Below are 22,763 nucleotides of genomic sequence, written 5' to 3'. Positions count from 1 at the left end.
TCATCTGTCAACACTTTGAGATATTCTCCTTTGTTATTAAGCTTGTGATGCTCTACACTGTCAGGTTTTTTGCCAATTATAGTTAAGGTACAATAGTGTATTCACCAGATCAAAGTCTCACATTGGCGGTAGAGGAATGATTTGTAAGTCTTTATTCATTTGAATTGTACAATAGAACACCTGAGGAATGCAAATAATCCCTCTGAGAACTCTGCAGGAAAGGCTGTTAAAATGACAGGGTAGGACTATTGTTATTCTGAATTGATGTGTTAGCTAAAGTAATTATTTCTTATCTTGTTGTTTCATAACAGTTCTAGTTTTATTAGTTCTATTGACCATATTTATGAAATAAAGTGTGTATGATATTTTTATATTCTCCTTTTACATGGGCTTGTTTTATTCCACTTCCATTGAATCTATTTGGTATGTGATCTGCTTTTTTAAAATTACATATTTGATTTTAACTTGTATAATAAAAGTATGTTACTAAACCATTGATGATAACATGTGAATATAGATTTTTGTTTGAATAGTGTAAGTCTGTGAAGTAACTTAGAATACCATAATGTTAACAGAGACAGAAGCACCAATTTCAGTCCCCCCACCTTTTTTTTTAACCTGTCCTTCATAATTTTGGATAAGAAAACATCTAGTTTGAATTTTATTTTAAAGGCAACATAAATCGTAGGACTTGGTCCATTTTTTGGGATATGAACAAAAGAAAAAATACTATTATGAAGATTGAAAACCACAAATAACATATTAAATAAGTAGTTACCTTTGTATAACAAACATATACAAACTCTTGTGTGATTGTTTTTCATTCCTTTCTCCCATCCTAAATCCTGCTCAATGGGCCATAGTCTTAATTTTCTAATAACTCTGCTCCCCTGCCATTGATGGATTTGTGACTTAGTTCTTGTTTTTCTTTTCCCCTAAAGTGGCATTTACATTAATTATTTAAAGGACTTCTGCCACAGCATTTTGCCATAATAACTATTAAAACCTTTGTCTAAATATAGCAGGCTAGTGGAATTATGTAAGCCTGTAGCATAATTTTATAAAAATTTTAATGGAATGTATAGTCTCACACTAAACTCAGTTCCAGATTCATAGGAATGTATGCTATGATTATCTGAGAAGGAAAATTAATAATAGTAACTGCTGTTAATTCTTTACTATTTGCAGGCTTTTCTAGGTTCCTTACAATATAATATGTACTATTATTATCTCTATTTTTACAAGTGAGGAAACTGAGGCTTAGAAACTTTCAGTAACCTGCCCAGTAATAAAAAGCTAGGAAAGTGTTAGGCTCTGAACCTAATTAATATATTCACTACACTTATTTCATTTATGTTCTAATTACTACTTTGCCAAATACTCCATGCTTTGGAAGGAAAAAAAATGACTCAATAATGTCTTTTCAGGTAACAACTAGGATCAGTTTCCTAACTGATTTGGCTTTCCAAATCCTTTGTGATTAAAGGAATTTCTTTCCTCTGCAGTTCTATTATTCTTGTTCTCACAAAAGTCAGGTTCATAGAGCTGCATACGTGATCAACTATATTTGTAAATCTGTATTTCTGCACGTGCTTGTTCTGGCTAGCAAAAATCTTCCTCAAAACTAGTGACCACTGTGAGTTCTGTTAGTCCATGAAGCAACTAAACCAGGCATATAGATATCTGGGTGGAACAAATTATTTATTTGTGAAGGGCTCTTCAGAATTAGCTGGTATTTTTAGGTATGATTCCTGTACAAACAGAACCTATGTCTTCTCCTTTTAAAAATTTACTTTGTAAAGTAAGGAAAACAAAAAATTATAAAATGGAAGCTTTATTCAAGGGTACGGGTGTTAATGCTGAACAATTTTAGTGTAACTAAAAAAAGTTTTTAAATATTTGTATAATAGTTTCCATAGATAATGTGCTAAAGTAAAACTAGGTTCCAGTAAAATATTATGGCGTATACCTGAAGCAGTTGCTGCCTGTTAATGCCTTGACCTTGGAAAGCTATACACAAAAAGATGGCATCATAAAACCATGCAATTCTTATGAATATGTATGTGCTACTTGATAATAATGAATGTGGTACAGTCATGCATGCACTACAAGATAATGTTGTGCCCTTTTTTGTCTACAGGTTGATAAAAATTAAAGAGTGGGTGGACAAGTATGACCCAGGTGCTTTGGTCATTCCTTTTAGTGGGGCCTTGGAACTCAAGTTGCAAGAATTGAGTGCTGAGGAGAGACAGAAGTATCTGGAAGCGAACATGACACAAAGGTTAATTAGCATTCATTTTCCCTACACTTTATTATCAACTATTTCCTTGCAGTAATTTAATTGCTTGCGCTGATAGAATAATAAATGACAGAGTAATTACCATTATAAAGAGGGAATCTTCTCCTTTCTTTACCATGAGACAGAGTGAAAAGATTTATTTTAAATTAAGTTTTTAACTGTCATCTGTCATCTCCGTACAGTGTTTTAATTATAACATAGGTATTAGTTATGTATATTTTTGAGAAGGAATGATCGCCAAAACTCTTTCGTCATGTTCAGTGGGGGAGGGGAAAGGGTGAATCAGTTGCCGTAATTTTTTCTGAGTAACAGTAATATATTGTTTAAATATCAGATTTCAATCAAATAATTTTGCTTTTGTGGCCCAGGTCCTGGAAATAATTAATTTTGGATGAAAATAGTCATAATTTTTCTTTTTTTAAATAGTAAACAATTCAAAATAATATCTTCAGGCTAATACAATTAAAACGAATTTTAGAAGAGAGGTTTTTAAAAACAGTTACTTGCTTTCCGACCCCTTCAAGTGTATTCTGAAAGATGAATGGTCATTTACTAATATCTTTAACATTTTCTGCTTGAAATGAATAATTTTAGCTCTATACCAATTTCTGGCACAATCAACTTATGTGTTGGGTGAATTTGTTTCATTTGATTTCAGTGCTTTGCCAAAGATCATTAAGGCTGGGTTTGCAGCACTCCAACTAGAATACTTTTTCACTGCAGGCCCAGAGGAAGTGCGTGCATGGACCATCAGGGTAAGATTCATACTTATTCATCAGCTATATCCAGTTCCACACTATTGAATTCAGATTGATATCACTGACTTTGAAGTTTGTCATGGTGGCGGTTAGCTAGTCATTACAGATGAGGTTTTTGTCCAGGATAACTTTAATTATTTGTGAGCTGCTGAACAGTGAAAGTGGAGCGGCATTGATTGAGGCAGGTAACAATTGATTCTGCCTATTACATAGTCTGAATTTCTTCATCCTGTAGAATCTGTCTACCCTCCTCCTGTGGTCAGAGATAAGACGCACCAGTATTGTGCTTGCTTAATCTGTGTGACTGGGTTTGTCTGCAGTGAAATTGATGTTGCTTTTCATTTTGTATTCGCTAAGTTTGTTTGGGTTGCGGGTGGTTCTTTCCTCCTTTGCTTTGCTCGGATTACATTTTCAGCAATAAAAGCAATATGACATCATTATGCTCTTCATAGATACACAGTTGGGCTCAAAAAGCTAAACTCAACGTGTAATAATTCATGCCTTTTTAAATTTGAATTCATAGAAGTAATGTTTATTTTTAGTGTTATATGTTCAGTCTTCTTTAAAAATGTGATATGTATTTTAAAAATTGATGTATACTGAATATGACTAGAGAGAATGACTAATTTATTCCCAGAGGACAATAGAAACTGAACTGTAATGGTTTGCTTTTAAATTTAAATATATTGTAACATAGTAGTTACTATTGAAAAATATTTTGAAATATATGTGATCCTAAGTAGTATGTTACAGAATATAAAAATAATATCAGAAATTTTAGAAATAGTGTCTTATTCAGTCTTTTATTATGCTTTTTAAATATATGCTACACGATAAATTTTAGTGGTGCTTTGATTCCTGTTTTCAGTGACTACTGTAGTCTATTGTTACATGTATTTTGATTTAATATGGATAGAAACATGGAGGCAGTTAACATAATGTTAAATGCCTTGTGTGAATGTGAGATTTACTTTTCTTTTATCTCCTCTCCCCTTTGTAAAAAAATGTTTGATTGACTTCTAACCAAGGTCCTTTTATATAGATTTTAAAAATAATGTCAAAGCAAATCCAAGTTGGTAAACAAATTGCCAGGATTTATTTTTACTATATATTTTAAAGATGTATTTTAAAGCCTTAAAACTTTCTAACTTAAGTATGTGGAGGTAGGAAAGACAGCATGTTCTGGGCTTGAAAATGTGAAAGCTGGTTTATCTAAAGACTGATTGTAAGTATCCATGATTTAATGTGCTAAGATATTTAGTCAGGTAAGCATCAGTGAGTAGCTATATTAACCCAATACATCTTTTATTGTAAAAACTGTGCTTTCTAGTGTCAGACTCCTTATCACTTTAACATGCTTTATTAAGCAGCCTTTAGGTCACCGTTATTTCTCAAATTTCTTTCCATGGTTATGTGTGTGTGGAATATATATCCTTGTAATATAACATATGGGGTAATTATAAGACATTTCTCTCCCTATATCAACTTGAATTTCCTTCATGATGGTTAGAGGCAGGGAATATTATGCAAAGTGTTCAAAAATTTTATTATCGAAATTTTTTGAGAGTTTCACAATTATTTGCTGAATGTAGATTTCCAACATGATTTGTTGGAAATGCCTTTAAAATGTCCCTTTGTATATTGATTTTTATATGTTCTTTAGATGAGCTGAAATTTTGAGAGCTTTTTATCTTTTTAAAACCTTTGATAATTCAGCTTGAAAGTTACTTAAAAATCTATTTTTTTTCCACTGTGAAGAATAGAAAATCGAAATGAAACCTACACCAAAACCAGACCACTGCTTCTAAATCAATAAAACAGTGGATGACTGTTAGGAAAAACAAAGCTACGCTTCTTTAATATCTACTGATCTATCTGTGCTAAATCTGCTGCACAGATACTAACCAGTGTTGAAAATGTACTAATTGTATACCTGACATCTTAACAGATATTAAACTAAGTTCTAGTTGAGCCCAACTGCAGATCAGAGAAAAGAAACTCTATGCTTACAATCAATCATCTTAAATGCAATTAGTTTTCTCTGGTCTTTCTTTTCAAAGAAAGGGACTAAGGCTCCTCAGGCTGCAGGAAAGATTCACACAGATTTTGAAAAGGGATTCATTATGGCTGAAGTAATGAAATATGAAGATTTTAAAGAGGAAGTTTCTGAAAATGCAGTCAAGGTAAAGAATTTTTTTTATTTTTATATTTCACAGTGTTTCCACTGATGTGATGTTATTCATGATAAAAACGAATGGTAATTATATTTTAAACTGAGTGTAGTCTAAAATAAAGTAATAAGATGATCAGCGTTTAGTGTTACTATCAACTGACTTAAGAGCTATAGATGTTTACATACTTTTAGATCATTTTAAAAATGTGTGAATTGTCAGTAGTTTTGTGGAGGTTTTTTTCTATAATTTAAAATAAAATAAATTAGGTTTCAGTAATTGTAAATAATTTCAAAGAATTTGTTCACTCATAGCCAATGAAAAATTATACTTATTACATTTGAATATCTGAAGTATAATATATATGCTTATAATTACCTCAAGAATAGAGATAGAAACTTAGTTAAATAAAAGCTGTTCTTTCTAAAACTTCATGGTTTTACTTGTTTGTTGTTTAAAGATAGTTGGGGATTTGATTTGCTTTCTCAACACTAGAGGGCAGGTCCAAAATTGTGCTTTATTTTAGCTAATAAGGATAATTTGGTTTGCAGACACTAATAGTGAAGCAGTTTTATACATGAGTAGTAGATGACTTTTTAAATGTAAATTCTGTTGCAAAATTAATTTTGTTTGATTTATTAGATGTTACTTAGAGAAATCTAGCAATCTCTAATATAGATAGATTAGCTGGTTAAACTGACATTGTAGGAAGGTTCTTTAATTTAATTTAATATTTGAAGACCACCGTAGTAAACGTTATAGAATTTAAAGAAGATTCTTGTGTTTACTATTTCATAAGTTGAAAGGAATACAAAAAAGTTTATTTCAGGTTTACTTTATTTTCATTGGTATCATTGGAAAGGTCATATCGAACAGCAGGACTTTAACAGAACTGTTGGAACACCAGGAAGAGGAGGGGGAAAATCTTGGTATAATTGGTTCAATGTTGAATGAGAACCATTTTGTTTTTTTGAAAGAGTGGAAGGCATAACAGTTTACAAGTAAACACAGTTGTTAATTTTTCGATGGTGGCATCTGTATAGATATAGGTAGGTATGCAAATACTGAGATTGAACTTTGTCAGGAATACTAATTAGACTTGAACAAAAATCTCAGATTATTTGTCAACATGCTACATCATGTTGGCATATCTATTTTTCATAAGGAAGATAAAAATGAGGATATTTTCTATTACTAGAATTCAGAGATCAGATGCTTCTTTTTTTATACTCTTAAAATGGTAAGCCTATTTACCAATCCTTAGTAGATCTATGTTGTAATAAACTTGATAGATGAATTGTAAATATTTCCTTTAACAATTGAGAGAAACTTTATAATATCCAATAAAATAATATTTCCTGCTTATAAGACTATTTACCACTAACTGGCAGCTTTTATACTATAAATTGGAAAAGGTTGACTCTGACATTTTCACCTAGGATACCATTAAATATTTTACGTTGTTTTAACCTCCAAAACTAATATTTCAAAATTTGAAGTCCAAGTAAAATGAAGCATTTATGAATTGCTCTATGCTCCTTTATTCAACAAATGTTTACTTGCAGATTATCAAATAGGTTTTAGATTTCAGAGCAAGATTGTGTATATGTGTATGTATGTATGTATGTATGTATATGTATTTCTAACACCAGTGCAGCATAACTAATTTAATGCCAGTGCTGTGAACTATATACTGAATAGCTCTGTGTGGGCTTTGTAGTCTACAGGGATATCACATTATTAGCAATCATATCTGCTTAGGCAAAGCTGGCTTCTACAGATGGCTGCTTTCAAGTGCAAATGAACTGGTTAGACGTGTCTTGTTTAATACATACTCAAGATTCACAAATGGGTATTGATTTTTTTTTTCAACCAGTGTTTCTGATAGCAGTGGAAATGGATTAAATGGTCTCTAGAGAATTTAAAGGAACACTGTCACTTTTAATTAATAGTAAACTTGAGTGGTAACAAAGTATATAAAGTTACATTAATATGTCATGTCAATATGTACTTGATTTATATTGTCTATATAGTTTTATAACAGTGGGCTATAGATTCTAGAAATAAGTAGCTTATGGCCTTCAATACATTGCATGTCTTTATAAAAACATATGAATATACGTATTTATATATATGTGTGTGTGTGTGTGTGTATATATATATACACACACACACACACACACACATATGCCTTTAATTGCAGGGTACGTTACGTTGGCTTTTTAGAAATAAGCTTTATATATTCTTCATACATTTTTATTCTGTTAAAATCAGGACAGTTTTATATGTGGTCTAGATAATTGAAAATATGCTTACTAGGGCTCTGCAATCTGGTTTGTTGATTTTACCCTCAGATGTATGATCTTTATTAGTGTTTTTGTTACAGATTAGTATAATTTCACTTGGCTTTGAACATTCTTATCAATATCTTCAAAGAGAAGCACTAATCCTGTTGGGCAAAGGTTTCTTGTCAATACATTCTAACAGAAGGGAAATACTTTTGAGAATTTTCCCCAAAAGATCCTCAAGTCCTTATTGTTGAGGAGTCGATGGTGGGGTCATGTGGGACCATGTCAGCTGTGTGCAGTGTTAAGTGTGGGTGCTGCAGAGCCTGTTTTACTTATGGTGAAGTAAAGTTCATGCCATGGACTAAACCTGGTTTTCTGGAACTGCTGCTTGCTTCTATTAAAATTACCAGCAGATTGCATGTCTGGATCTGCATACCAGCAGGTGGAATCAGTTGCTTTGCCGACTAATTTACAAGTGGAAGAAATATCTGTCTTTGCAACTGCAACCTGTTAGAGTCTCCTTGTAACTAGGGCCATTAGTCAGGAAACTGTATGATGAATTCTAGTACATACTTCTATGTGTACACATTGTCAAGACTAAATTTTAAAAACTACAAGGAAATAGTTCAGAATCTTACACAACAACTGATCATAATTTTCCTTATACCAACTATATTTTTGGCATCACCAGTGTCACCAAAGGATTTCTTTAAGCAAATAAAGCAGCTTTTAACTAGTTATATAGTCTTTTTCTTTCTGCCTGGTTTGATCTGTTTTGTTACAGTGACTTGCTGGATGTTTGCAGACACATCAGAAATGTACCATAAACAGCATGTAATGAAACTTAATGATATTGGTATAATTACATTTATGTACCAACAATTTAGTGGAGAATACATTATGATTATGTATATATGGAAAATCTAGTTCTGCCCAAATCAAGAATACTTTGCTTCTCTCCAAGTCTAGTTTTGAACTTGTATGCCTTCCTATATTTCATTTTTTCTTTTTTTATATCACCCAAGTAGTATAATACTTTTTATATCTGCTGCCACCATTTACCCCATGTATTTAGTTGTAAAATAATAACCCATTTCCTCTATATTTTCTGTTTGCAGGCTGCTGGAAAGTACAGACAACAAGGCAGAAATTATATTGTTGAAGATGGAGATATTATCTTCTTCAAATTTAACACACCTCAACAACCAAAGAAGAAATAAAATTTAGTTATTGCTCAGATAAACATACAACTTCCAAAAGGCATCTGATTTTTTAAAAATTAAAATTTCTGAAAACCAATGCAACAAATAAAGTTGGGGAGATGGGAATCTTTGACAAACAAATTATTTTTATTTGTTTTAAAATTAAAATACTGTGTACCCACCCCCTCCATGAAATGCAAGTTCACTAAATGTGAACAGCTTTGCTTTTCACGTGATTAAGACCCTACTCCAAATTGTAGAAGCTTTTCAGGAACCATATTACTCTCATGATACTTCATTAATCTCCATCATGTATGCCAAGCCTGACACATTTGACAGTGAGGACAATGTGGCTTGCTCCTTTTTGAATCTACAGATAATGCATGTTTTACAGTACTCCAGATGTCTACACTCAATAAAACATTTGACAAAACCAGCCTTGGTGTGTTTGGGGATGTCTGTATTGACTGACTGTGGTGTGCTGAATGCGATACGGCACCTGGTGGTTGCTGATTACAGAATTTTAAGGCGTGTGTATGACACAGTAACTGGCAGTGTGGGGCAGCTGCAATTGTATCTTAAAAGTGAGTCTTTCATGGGAATCAGAAGAATAGTATACCAGGGATTTGTCTCAAAAAAGTTAATTAATTTATAGATCAACACTTATTGAAAGATGATAGCAATGATATTATGAGGGATATGAGATAGGGGACTCTGACCACAAAGAAGAAAATTCTGTTTCAAAAATTAAAGAATTTTGTTTGTTATTGTTGTTCTGACCATATTGAAAAGAGGTTCACTTTTAATCTTTCCTTTGAAATTATTAAATTGTAAAAACTGACCCATTGGTGTCTGGTGGGTTATGTTTTGCTTCAATTCAGCAATGTGTATAAAAGTTCACACACTGATTTTGAAATACTAAGATCAGACTTTGAAAATTTTAAAAATTCTTTCATTCTTACTCTTCAGATATTTGAGAGCAGCTGAAGTGGTAGTATGGGTAAGTTAAGCACTTCTTAATATTGTAGCAGAAAATTCCAAAAGAAAGACTAGAACAAATTGGTAATTTGGAGACCCTTTGCCACTTAGCCTTCTCTTGTGATGATGCCCTGAAAGCTCTCTTAGCCCTGAGCCTCCCTTTCTCTCCCATGTTTCCATTCCTGTGAGACCTCCCTTCCTTGTCCTTGTCCTCTGCCCTTTTGTGCTCTTCTGTGATCACAGGACCATTTCCATGGAATGCACATTCATACCCAGCCAGCCTTTGCCGCTACTGTATCGCTTTGGGACTTTAAAGATGCAGAAGTATTAGAACACACACAAACTTAAAATGGAAAGTTACCAAATGTAGCACAAGAGGCAAGAAAAGGGGTGATTTTTTAAAGATTTGGCTATACTTAGGATATTTAAAGAGGATGAGGTTGAGTCGTGAATATAATTTAGAAGCTCTCCAGTGAGTATTTTTTTAGTATCAAATAGTGATCTTCTTTTGCTAACATAAAAATGAGTAAACTACAGCAGAGAAATAAGAATAAAACCAATGAAGGGTTTTTAAAAAGAACTAAGTAAAACAAATAAAACTAGGCTACAGGTATAGCTGACCAAGTTTGCTGTGAAAAATCCTTGTTATATCTATTTCTGTATTGGAGTAATACGTAGATTAGTGGATTGTTAGGGATTTCAGCAGTATAAGAAAGAATCAAATATCTTGCTTTTGGGTCTTCTCCAAAGTAAATTGCATGGACTTACTTCTTAAAGAAGTTTGAAATCAGTAAAAAGACTTTAGGATCATGTAATTTTACTTTGTCTAGCTTCTAATGTGGTAAATTGCACATTGTGCAACAGAACCATTAATAAGAGAAAGGAATTAGTTTTGAGGTAACTGCATTCATTAGGGGCTGAAAATAAATGTTAAAAGTGTTTAATTTGGTTAGAAGTTCTACAACATTGTATGTACATATATGAAAATTTCATTTTCTCTGAAAGTCGAGAATTCCAAGAACTGTTACATATAATCACATATATGCCTATATCTAAACGTTTTCCCTCCTTTAATATTGATATAGTTAATATATTTTAGGATGTTATGTAAATATTTTTGCATGTATCTGTAGCTCCATCTTAATCAAATTTATGGTTAAAAGAGATTTGAGGCCAGGCCTGGTGGCTCACACCTGTAATCCCAACACTTTGGGAGGCCGAGGTGGGAGGATCACTTGAGCACAGGAGTTTGAGACCAGCCTGTGCAACATCATGAAACATCATCTCTACATAAAAAAATATATATATACAAAAATTAGCTGGGCATCATGGCACACACCTGTAGTCCCAGCTACTTAGGAGGCTGAGATGGGAGGATTGATCGATCGCTTGAGCCTGGGAGGTGGAGGCTACTGTGAGCCATGATCATGCCACTACACTCCAGCCTGGGCAACAGAGTGAGACCCTGTCTCCAAAGAGAGACAGAAACTTGAGAAGGCTTGTGCCCAAAGCTTGAAGAAAGTTTGTGATTGCATTTAATTGTGTTTTATCATGTTACCTTCATAACATGCATTTTGCACATGCCTCAGAGCAGAGCCGGATCTCCCAAGGAAGCACAAATAGTTTTCGTCGCTAACTTAGTTATGAGTGAAGCCTCTGTTCACTTGTAACTTGCCAGTTTCATTGGTGGAATAAGTCCCCTTACTCATGATTCATCAATATTCCTATATTAGAATTCCAGTTTGATGTTTGTCTCTAGTTGTCTGTGTATAATATTTCCAAAGCTCCTTCGTAACAACCCGTCTCTTTTCATTCAGAGAGCCAGAGACGGTATCTCCTCCTCCTGCCTCTTCTATTGTTCCAATTAGTCTACTTAAATTCACTTGATGCTCTTTTTATTTTACAAGAGACTTGAGAAATGTTGGTTGTTCCTAATGGCAAACTACTTCAGCTGGGAAAATTCATTTCAACTTATTTTAAGCTTGTAAAATACACTGTGGTGATAAAATAAAAGAGCTGGGTTTGACTTTTGAGTGACTTTTTTGTCTCCTAACTGGTTTTGGGCCCCTTATAAAAACTGACCGTTCTTGAATCACCTTCATGGTCTATGAATATCCCAAACCACTTGTAAATTAGTGCTTCAGTGAAAAGCCTTGTGTTGCAATTAGGAAATACAAAAAAGGGACTCATGTGACCACCCAGGCAGCAAGCACTTCACAGAGTTCTCAAACCACACATCTAATCTGCTCTTTGGCTCTGCAGGTCTAGGAACTGATTTTCTTCAGCTCAGCAATGCTGTGTTATAACACTTTCCAAACATCTAAGAGCCTAATTTATAAATTAGAATGGCAAGTTCTTCACTTACAGTAGATGTTCCTGATATATCGGTAACAGATGCTGGTTAAGGCCCATCCTCAGGAGTCAGGAGGCCAGGATCCACCTGACTGTACCACTTCCTAGTTGTATGACCTTAGTTATACAAGCTACTTAACCACTCAGAATCTGTTTCCTCGCCTGTAAAATGGGGATAATAGGACCACCCTCATGGGGTTTTTGTGAGGGTTAAATTAACTTATGTATACATGGAAAAGGCTAAAGCTGCTTAATACCTAGTAAGTGCTCAATAAATGTTAGCAATTCTTTTAACTTGTTTGAGGTGCTTGCTTCTTGTGTCCACTCAAGAGACAAAACTATAGAATGTTGCTTTGTAAAATTAGAAGAGAGCAACATAAATGTTCTTTGGGAAATCACTTCCAGTATCTCTCTAAATGGAGGTTCCCGATTGAGGATACTTCTCTCTACTTAATCAAGAAGTCAGTTTATTATTCTTTCTCTGTAAGGTCACAATGAAAACATAAGCACAAATACTAAATTATGGGTATTTCTTCTAAAGAAACATGAGAATAGGAGATAACGATTTGCCTAATCAGCATCACAGACTTCCACCAGCTCTAGAATGACCAATGACTTCTTAATGAAACCTTAGAGGAACTGGCCAGGCACATTACCTCATGCCTGTAATCCCAGCATTTTAGAAGGCCGAGGCGGGCCCAGTAGTTTGAGACCAACCTGGGCAACATAGCAATACCCTGTCTCTACAAAAAATAAAAAATAAAAAGGAAAGGAACTCAGTCATATGAGTTGGGATTCTCCAATCCATCTCTTCCTTTCATTCTAAATGTATGCTGCTTGTATCAGAGAATGGCTTATTCGATGCCATTCCAGGGGAACATTTCCGTATCTTCTTTCTTACTATGGATTATAGAGTTGCTTTCACACTTTGGCAAGCAACTAAGTAGGAAGCAGTCTTCATAAGGTGCCCGTGTATGTGGCCTGTGTTTGAAGCTCCATGGAGCTCATCAGTGAATCAGTGTGTTCTGTTTCCACAGAACCTGGGAAAGATGGACAAACAGTGAGGTGTCCTATTCTTTGACTCTTCTTCCTCTGGTCTTATAAATTGTTTTTTTTTTTTTTCTGGTGAGATAATGCATTTTGGTTGCCATAGGGTACAAGGAATAGGTCACATCTTCATTTAATTACATGATAGCATATTTCCCTGGTCCTCTTGATACAGTTTTATAAAACACTGTTCAGGATCATAATAAACTCCTATCTGTTTGAAGGGGGTTGTTTGCAGATTGTTTGATCCTGTCTATGTTGATTTAACGCTGAGGAAAGGACATTGGAGGAGGTCTGAGGGGGTGCTAGTTGTCTACCAGAACATGTTCTTCTTTCTAATTTGAGTAGAGTACAGAGGGGTGCATGGCTGTCCTGCTGTAGACTGTTTCCCGGCTTCCTTGCAGCCAGATGAAGGCCACATGGCTAAGTTCTCATCGGTGGAATATGAACAAAGTGATGCAGGCTGATTCCAGAGACAGGTCTTACACACCTGGATGCGTGCTCCCCTCACGTGCTCTGGAAGAGCACGGGTCATTAATAATGCATATGGGGACAACACCCAGGGGACAATGGAGCAGCCTGGCAGCAACTTGGGTCTCTGAATGACTGTGGGGAGCAGAGCTACCCAGTAACTTGGCTGCTTACCTTGGGGCTGGTACATGAAAGAAAAAGAAAAATGAATTTGAGTGTTCTTTAAGCTACTGTATTTGAGCTACCATATTTCCGTCGTAACAGCTTAGCTTTTTACCCTAGCAAATATGTAGACACGTTTTCTGTACTTGTTTCCATTATACTATATTTGGAGTGTATAGCTCCTGTTGTGTTATGAACACAGCTTTATAGAGTGGAAAGAGCTTTTGATCAGATCTGGAATCAGATTCCACTTCCACCACTTAGATGTCATCTTGTGTAAGTTAACTCTTCCGGCCTTATATTCTTCCTGTGTATAATGAAGATAACGCTAATGTGTGGATTAAATGGCCTAGTATCAAAGGACTGAGGAGAATTCCAGATATAAGCCGCTCAATAAATGCCAATTCCCGTACAGTTCTTTTTAACATCACCTAAAAGGAAGCACCATTAACAGGCCCAATCTTTATATATAACACACAAGGAAATTACGGAGCATGTTTTTCTGTTACTTTACCTACCCTGAGGAAGAAATGTTAATCTTTTACGTTGCTAAAGAATACTCTGAAAGGAAATTTGGGTATTGAGTGGTAAGTGTTGACATCTTGCTAATAACACGTCAGGATTTCAGGTAAATCACTGAATTTTCAGACTGAAAATGTCGTTTGAGAGTATCTTGCTTAACTCATCTACTATGAAAGAAGTTACTGAGAAGGCAGAAGATTAAGTTGCTTACCTGAAGTCACATAGCTAGATTAAATAATACTAAACACAATGACCAGTAGTGAAATAATAAACTGCCAAAAATTGATTTATAAATTATTTATAAGTTGGAATTAATTTTCTGACAGAAAATTGTGATTAGACTTTCAAAGTAGCCACAAAATTCTATTGAACACAGTGTTACTGAAGTGTTTTAGGGGGTCTTGGACAACCAAGAAGAAAAAGAAAAAGAGTCAGGAAGTCCAAACATCTCAGCTTAACAGCTGATGATCTGGCTACAGCGTACATCTCTGGTTTTCTCTGCCATTATTCATTTTCTTGTACAGATACAGATAAATTACCTAACCAGAATTGCAGAGCTAATTATTTCTTCTGTAAAAAAAAAAAGATTGATTGTCCATAATTTTAAAACCAGTACAGTATAGCATTCTTTGCATTGAATGATTCATATTGGCCTTAATGAATAAAACAAGGTTGGGTGAGTACAATGAAGATTCCATCAGTTTTGATCAAATAAGCTTGAAAATTTTCAGCAATTCATGATTTTCCCATTGAATCCTGCCTAGTACACTCAGAAGCAGTTCCTTTTAAAAAAAGGTAAATGATTAAGGGTAAGTAGAGATGAGAAAACAAACAGATCCTTGTGGTTCTCTCTTTTTTTTTAAACTTACTCTCTCTTCTCCAAATTATTAGTACCAGAAGAAGCATAAAGGAGTACTCATCCTAAAGAAATGAGAATATTGAGGCTTCGTAAAGTTCATATGTTCAGTAAAATTTTAAAGATGTTGACTAGAAATTATATCAATATATAAAGTGCACATAAAAAAATTGTTCATGCTTAGAATGACCACATTTCACAATTGAACAGGGTATATTATTTCATACTATAATATTATTTCAAACTATAATAAAGAACTGGCTCCTGTAGAAGAGAAGGTAAATTATTTTCTATGATCCAAAGAATTGAAATACATATCAGTTATAGTAAGATTCAATTGTAGTAGTAAAAACAATTGGAAACTATTTAAATGTGCATCAGTACAGGAAAATGGTGACATGAACTGTAATACATCCATACAAAAGAATACTGTCGGCCATTAAAAGAATAAAGTATATCCTTGGCTGGGTGTGGTGGCTAACACCTGTAATCCCAGCACTTTGGGAGGCTGAGGTGGGTGGATCACTTGAGGTCAGGAGTTCAAGACCAGCCTGACCAATATGGTGAAACCCTGTCTCTACTAAAAATACAAAAATTAGCCAGGCATGGTGGTGCATGCCTGTCATCCCAGCTACTTGGGAGGCTGAGGCAGAAGAATTGCATGAACCCAAGAGATGGAGTTTCCAGTGAGCCAAGATCACACCACTGTACTCCAACCTGGGTGACAAAGCAAGACTCCATCTCAAAAAAAAAAAAAAAAAAATAGAATAAAGTACATCTTGTATGAGCTGGCATAGAGAGATTTCTTAATCACACTGCTGTGTGAAAAAGTACCTTGCAGAACAATAGAGTGTGACCCCAGAGGTAACCTCAGTTAACTGGTATGTATCCTTCTAAATAGTTATCAATATATTTACAAATATGTATAGATCTACATATTAATTGGATCATCCTATACATCTTGTTATGTAATTTTCTCTTAAAGAACTGAACTAAAGATTTGAAAGCAATGTAAAAATGCATCTAGAATTATTACATCATATTTGATAACTTATTTAAGTTAAATGATAATTCATTTAAGCCAAGACTTAAGTGGAAATGATCCAGCCGTCACAGCAAGTGTGGTGGGAGCCTCCCAGGCAGGAGGACCAGCAAACGTAGAGGCTGTGAGACAGGAAAGAGCCTGAAGCACAATGGGAGAGGGGGATCAGGCAGGACCTTGCATGTATGATAAAGAACTGGGATTTTATTCTAACTGAAATAGACAGCCATTAGAGGGTTTTGAACATGAGAGCTAGACTTTGAAAAATAACCTGGCTTCCGAACCCCTCTGCCATCTTACCAAGTCTTTCCAGTCGTGAGAGCCCCCTGTGAGGACGAAGCTGAGGTGCTGGCTGACCTACAGAGGAGAGGAGGAGAAGAGACCGGGGGAGCAGGAAGCAGGGAGGTCGGGGCCAAAGAACTGCAGCCTACAGCCATGACTGTCCAGGGCAGCGTGGCCTGATAGACCCCCTAACGGGGCACATGCATGTAATTTAAACGTTCCTAGCAACCACATTTTTGGCTTTGGCTTTTTTTTTTTTTTTTTTTGCTACGGAGTCTCGCTCCGTCGCTCAGGCTGGAGTCCAGTGGCTTGACTCGGCTCACTGCAAGCTCCGCCTCCCGGGTTCACGCCATTCTCCTGCCTCAGCCTCCCCAGTAGCTGGGACTACAGGCATAGGCCACCATGCCCAGCAAAACCACATTTTTAAAAAGAAACAAAATTCATATTAATGATTTATTTAACTCAGTATGTCCAAAATTTTGTCATTTTAACATGTAATCAACCTAAAATTATTAAAAAGATATTTTAGAATATTTACTTTCATACAAAGTTTTTAAAACCTAGAGTATATTTTTATACTTAACAACACATCTGGATTCAAACTAGCCACGTTTCCAGTGCTCAGTGACGTCATGTGGCTTGAGGCTACTGAATTGGACAGTGCAGGGCTTTACTTTTCTCCTAAGAGATTTACACTGAAGCTTCATCCCCATCTGATTTCAACGTGTCATAAAAAACCCACTCGGGCCGAGTGTGGTCACTCACGCCTGTTCTATTGTAGAGGACAAAAGGTACAACAGTTATAGTAGTACCAATGAGATTCATTCTCGAACTCAGTAGAAACAGAAAGATGCAACCTGATTTGCACTGTCCGCTGGAGGAAGGATCGAGAAGACATATTGATGGGCTGGATGCAAGTTGGGAGGGAAAGAATCAAGAATGATTTGTAGGTTTTTAGCCTAAGCACGTGGATGCATGGTGGTGCCATTGACTGAGATGGGAAAGACTTGGGGGTCAAACAGGTGTGAGAGTGTGTGCGGAGGCGGGAATCAAGAATCTGTTTTGAATGTAGATGACACTACCTGACTTCAAATCTTACCATAAAGCATCCAGGGGCTGTGGCTCACGCCTATAATCCCAGCACTTTGGGAGGCCAAGGTGGGTGGATCACTTGAGACCAGGAGTTTGAGACCAGCCTGGCCAACATGGTGAAACCCCGTCTCTACTAAAAATATAAAAATTAGCCGGGTGTGGTGGCGAGTGCCTGTAATCCCAGCTACTCCAGAGGCTGAGGTAGGAGGATTGCTTGAACCCAGGAGGCAGAGGTTGCAGTGAGCAGAGATTGTACCACAGCACTCCAGCCTGGGCAACAGAGTGAGACTGTGTCTCAAAAAAAAAAAAAAGGCCGAGTGCAGTGGCTCACGCCTGTAATCGCCTGTAATCCCAGCACTTTGGGAGGTCGAGGTGGGTGGATCACCTGAGGTCAAGAGTTCCAGACCAGCCTGACCAACATGGAGAAACCCCGCCTCTGCTAAAAATACAAAATTAGATGGGCGTGGTGGCACATGCCTGTAATCTCAGCTACTCAGGAGGCTGAGACAGGAGAATCACTTGAACCTGGGAGGCAGAGGTTGCAGTGAGCTGAGATCATGCCATTACACTCCAGCCTGGGCAATAAGAGTGAAACTCAGTCTCAAAAAAAAAGAAAAAAAAAACTTACTATAAAGCTACAGTAATCAAGAAAGTGTGGTGCTGGTGAAAAAATAGACCAAAAAAAAAAAAAAAAAAATCAATAGAACAAAATGGAGAGCCCAGAAAAAGACCCACATAAATGTAGTCAACTGATTTTTGACAAAGGAGCAAACGCAATAAAATGGAGTAGAGATAGCCTTTTCAACAAATAGTGCTGGAACAACTGGACATTCACATGCAAAAAACTAAATCTCGACACACAGACCTTACTCTTTTTACAAAATTAACTCAAAATGAATCATAGACCTAAAGGTAAAACCCAAAACTATAAAACTCCTAGAAGATAACACAGGAGAAAACCTAGATGAGCTCGGGTTTGGCGATGACTTTTTTTAGATACAACACCAAAGACATGATCCACAAAAGAAAGAATTGATAACCTGGCCTGCATTAGAATTAAAAACTTCTCTGTGAAAAACTGTCAAGAGAATGAGAAGACAAGCTACAGACTGGGAAAAAATATTTGCAAAGGACATATCTGATAAAGAACATTTCTGGACTGTTATCCAAAATATGCAAAGAACTTAAAACTCAAAAATAAGAAAATGAACAACCCAATTAAATGTCTTGAGGATAGGTTGGAGATGGCCATTAAACACCGTTGGGTAGATATCAGACTGGGTAGATACCAAGACCAATTGTTGTGTCTCAATTGGAAGCTCAGAGGAAAGTTTGAGGAAGCAGGTATATAAATTTAGAATCATTACTATATGGATATTACTTAAAACCTGAGGGCCAGAATAGTTCACCTAGACAGGCGAGAACAGAAAGAGAAGAGGAGAGGGCCCAGGAATGAGCCTGATGCAAAGGTCTCTGGAAAGAGGACAGACCAGCAAATCGCAGCAAAAAAAAAAAAAAAAAAAAACTGCCGAGGCCGGGCACGGTGGCCCACGCCTGTAATCCCAGCACTTTGGGAGGCTGGGGCAGGCAGATCGCTTGAGGCCAGGAGTTCAAGACCAGCCTGGCCAACATGGTGAAACCCCATTTCTACTAAAAGTACAAAAATTAGCCAGGCGTGCTGGTGCACAGCTGTAATCCCAGCTACTCAGAAGGCTGAGGTGGGAGGATCCCTTGAACTCAGGAGGCAGAGGTTGCAGTGAGCAGAAATGGTGCCACTGCACTGCAGTCTGGGCAACAGAGCGAGATCTTGTCTAAAAAAAAAAAAAAGAAGAAGAAGCCAATGAGAGAGGAGCAAACCAAGAGAGGATATTGTCAGAGCAGCCGGGAGACAGAAAAGGTTTCAAGAAGAGAGCAAATGTTGCTGAGCAGTTGGAAAAAACGAAGATGAAAGATGTGCCGCTTGAGGGTGGGGCACAGTGGCTCACGCCTATAATCCCAGCATTTTGGGAGGCTGAGGCAGGCGGATCACCTGAGGTCGGGAGTTTGAGACCAGACTGGCCAACATGGTGAAACACCATCTCTACTAAAAATACAAAAATGAGCCGGGTGAGGTGGCGGGCACCTGTAGTCCCAGCTACTCAGGAGGCTGAGGCAGGAGAATGGCGTGGAGTCGGGAGGTGGAGCTTGCAGTGAGCCGACATCATGCCACCGCACTCCAGCCTGGGCGACAGAGCAAGACTCCATCTCAACAACGATAAAAAAGAAAACAAGAAAAAAAAATCCAGCACTTTGAGAGGCCAAGGTGGGAGTATCATTTGAGGCCAGGAGTTCAAGATCAGCCTGGGTAACATAGCAAGACTCTGTCTCTACCAAAAAATAAAAAATAAAAATTAGCTGGATGTGATGATTGTGCCACTGCTTTTCAGCCTGAGTGACAGAGCAAAACCCTGACTCTAAAAAAAAAAAAAAAAAAAGGTGCTGTTGGACAAGTTCTGTTTAATTTGAAAGCAAGTTCAGATTACTCTTTTGAGAAGTTTTGCCATAAATGGGACAAGAGAAATGGAAATGGGGGAGATGGGAAGCAAAGAGGTTTTTTTTGTTGGTTGGTTGGTTGGCTGGCTGTAGATTTTTTAGCAATAGAGCGTGCCAGGGCATGTCTGGATGTTGAGGGGAAAGTTCCCGAGAGGAGGAGAGCTGGAGGCTGATGAAGCAAGAGGGAGAGGGGTGACAAAAGAGACCCAGTCCTTACGAAGCTACAGGGGATGAGAACTGGAGCATAGGTGGAGGGACTGGCGTTTGGTAGAAGCAGGAATGCTTCCAGTAAATAGAAGGGAAGGCAGGGCTAGATGTGTAGCTTCCATTTTCTCAATGAAATTGGAGTGAACGCCATCAGCAGAGCGGGTGTGGAAGGAGTGGGTGTGAAAGGAAAGGAGAAATTTTGACACAGCCCTCTTCAACGTGCCCTGTTGTTTTTTGTTTTTTGAACCTAGATTCCAAGAGCTAACACAGAACCCTGCAGGGCCCCGTTCATGAACGCTTTAGTTACTGGATTGTGTTGCTTTCACAGGGTGACAACATTTTATCAACCTGGGCGGTCTACAGCGCTTCCCAGCTGGGGTCAGTCCTAGGAGAACCAGGCCCTCTGACTCCTCCGAGCCTGTTCTTTACTTTGCTCCAGGGAATAAAAAATACGAGGGTTTCAGTTATCTCTCATTAGGCTCTGCCTTTTATCTTCCCATTTTTGTGATAAGATTCCTCAGTTCTTGCTCTCAAGAGGCCCGCCAAATCTGAGCAGTCTCTATTTGGGGCAACTACACTTCTTCGAGAAAGTTCCGTCCCTTTCGTAGAATAGAGCAGTCCTGGCTGCTGATATCAATGATATAAATGGGACGGGGGCTGCGGAGAGTGTTGTGTTTGGTTCATGGCCTCTCATTGCAATCCTTTGAAATCCCATGGAAGTGCAGACAAGAGACCACCCCTTGAACTTTTGAGGCTCTTGTCTGAGTGGATTAACTAACCCTGTTTACTAATATCTCTCTTCTCCCACTGAGGATCCTTGTCTTTAGAATTCAGTGTTCTTTTTGCTTCAAACAAAGCCTCCAGTTTGCTGCTCTTCTGATCACAGCATGAGAGCAAGCTGATTTGCTTTGGTCAAATGTTGTGTGTAAGTGATTTCAGCCATTTGGCTTATTGTATTTGTGTCATTTTGGGGTGAATTCCAGGGACCTTGGGACATCATTACTTTAAACTTGAAAATAGATTTAATGAAGAACTATATTTCTAGGGAAGAGACTTGGTTAAGTTTTATTTCCAAGGAAGGAGCCTATTCTGTGGCTTAACTCCTACAAAGCCACGTAGGATATCTGGTTTGACTGAGGGCTTTATCCAATTTGACAATATAGCAAATGGAAGATGTATTTCCTTATTATGCACTCGTTGAATAGTAATGATGAACTCAGGCACTGGGACCAGGGTCCCACCTTTCACCTGTTAATGCCTCCAGACATCACAAACACTATTGATTGTTTAACCATTGCCATCTCACAAACCCACCACACACCCCTTTCCCTTGCCAACAAAATCTCATTTTGCTCCATAGACAGCAAGTGTGCTCAGCTTCAGGAAATGAATCATTATGGCTCTAAATTCATCATGATATCCCACTTCTCCTTTGCCAGTGATAGGGCTAGGCAGGTGAGCCAGCTCTGGCCTGGAAAGTATGAGGGTCTGGGGAGCAGGCTTGGCAAAGCTTTGCCGGGGAAATTTTTCCTCCCTGATACAAAAAGGGAGACAAGAAAAGCTATCCATTTTGTCTCTTTTTTTTTTAATGTTTTGAGACAAGGTCTTGCTCTGTTGCCCCGGCTGGAGTTCAGGGGTTGCTCACTGCAACCTTTGCCTCCTGGGCTCAAGTGATCCACCCGCCTCAGCCTCCCAAAGTGCTGGGATTACAGGTGTGAGCCACGGTGCCTGGCCAAGCTATCCATTCACTCTCCTCCTGCTGCGAGGGCTTAGGGTGAATTCCAGGGCCCTCTGGACATCATTCCTTTTTTTTATTTGAAAATAGATTTGATGAAGAACTGTATTTGGAGCTATGGAAGGGAAAACCAAGAGGCAGAGAAGCAGCCCCTAGACTCTGTTAGCCAATCCGGGTTGGAGCAGCCACCCACAGACGTCATCTTTTGTGTAAGAATTAAATGCCTTCATGATTTCAGTCACTTGTAGTTGAATATTCTGTAACTTACAGCTAAAAGCCTCCAGATACATCTGAGTTCACAGAACTTGCTATGCTCAAGAGCATGTATAACTAACACCTTCATCCTGGCTTAGCAAAAACAATTCCCCATCCCCCACTTGGCTATAAAGCCATGGTTCCTTACTAGCTTGTTAAGTACTGTTAAATACCCAAGAGTATTACAAAAGCAAAGTGTTTTGATTCTTCTGGTTTTCTAGTGCAGTTTGGCTAAGTGGGATATTAAAAATAAAATAATGTTTCAATAACTCATCTATAGAGAAGAGAATGTCAGTATTTCTAAACAACCATTTTATTTTATTAAAAAAATTTTTTAGAGACAAAGTCATGGTCTGTCACCCAGGCTGGAGTACAGTGGTACAATCATGGCTCACTGAAGCCTCAAACTCTTGGTCTCAAGTGATCCTACTGCATCAGCCTCCCAAGTAGCTAGGACTACAGGTGCATATCACCACCATGCGCAACTATTTTTTTATTTTTTTGTAGAGATG

The 22,763-nt window shown here is 37.3% G+C and overlaps 1 protein-coding gene across 2 annotated transcripts in view; it reads left to right on the top strand.

The window, feature by feature from the left end:
• The window catches only part of OLA1 (Obg like ATPase 1), a 174,221-nt gene extending 165,067 nt beyond the window's left edge, over positions 1 to 9,154 (top strand). For both annotated transcript variants that reach the window (XM_054477567.2, XM_054477566.2), the window contains 4 exons: positions 2,141 to 2,281; positions 2,958 to 3,054; positions 5,118 to 5,240; positions 8,635 to 9,154. In XM_054477567.2, coding sequence (XP_054333542.1) covers positions 2,141 to 2,281; positions 2,958 to 3,054; positions 5,118 to 5,240; positions 8,635 to 8,736 — 463 coding nt within the window. In that variant the 3' untranslated portion in view covers positions 8,737 to 9,154. The remainder of the gene's footprint in view (positions 1 to 2,140; positions 2,282 to 2,957; positions 3,055 to 5,117; positions 5,241 to 8,634) is intronic.
• The last annotated feature ends 13,609 nt before the right edge of the window (positions 9,155 to 22,763 follow it).

Source organism: Pongo pygmaeus, chromosome 11, assembly GCF_028885625.2.
Source record: "Pongo pygmaeus isolate AG05252 chromosome 11, NHGRI_mPonPyg2-v2.0_pri, whole genome shotgun sequence".
Classification (NCBI taxonomy): Eukaryota; Metazoa; Chordata; class Mammalia; order Primates; family Hominidae; genus Pongo; species Pongo pygmaeus.
Note: the sequence above shows the minus strand (reverse complement) of the source record. Positions and strands in the feature narration are given on the sequence as shown.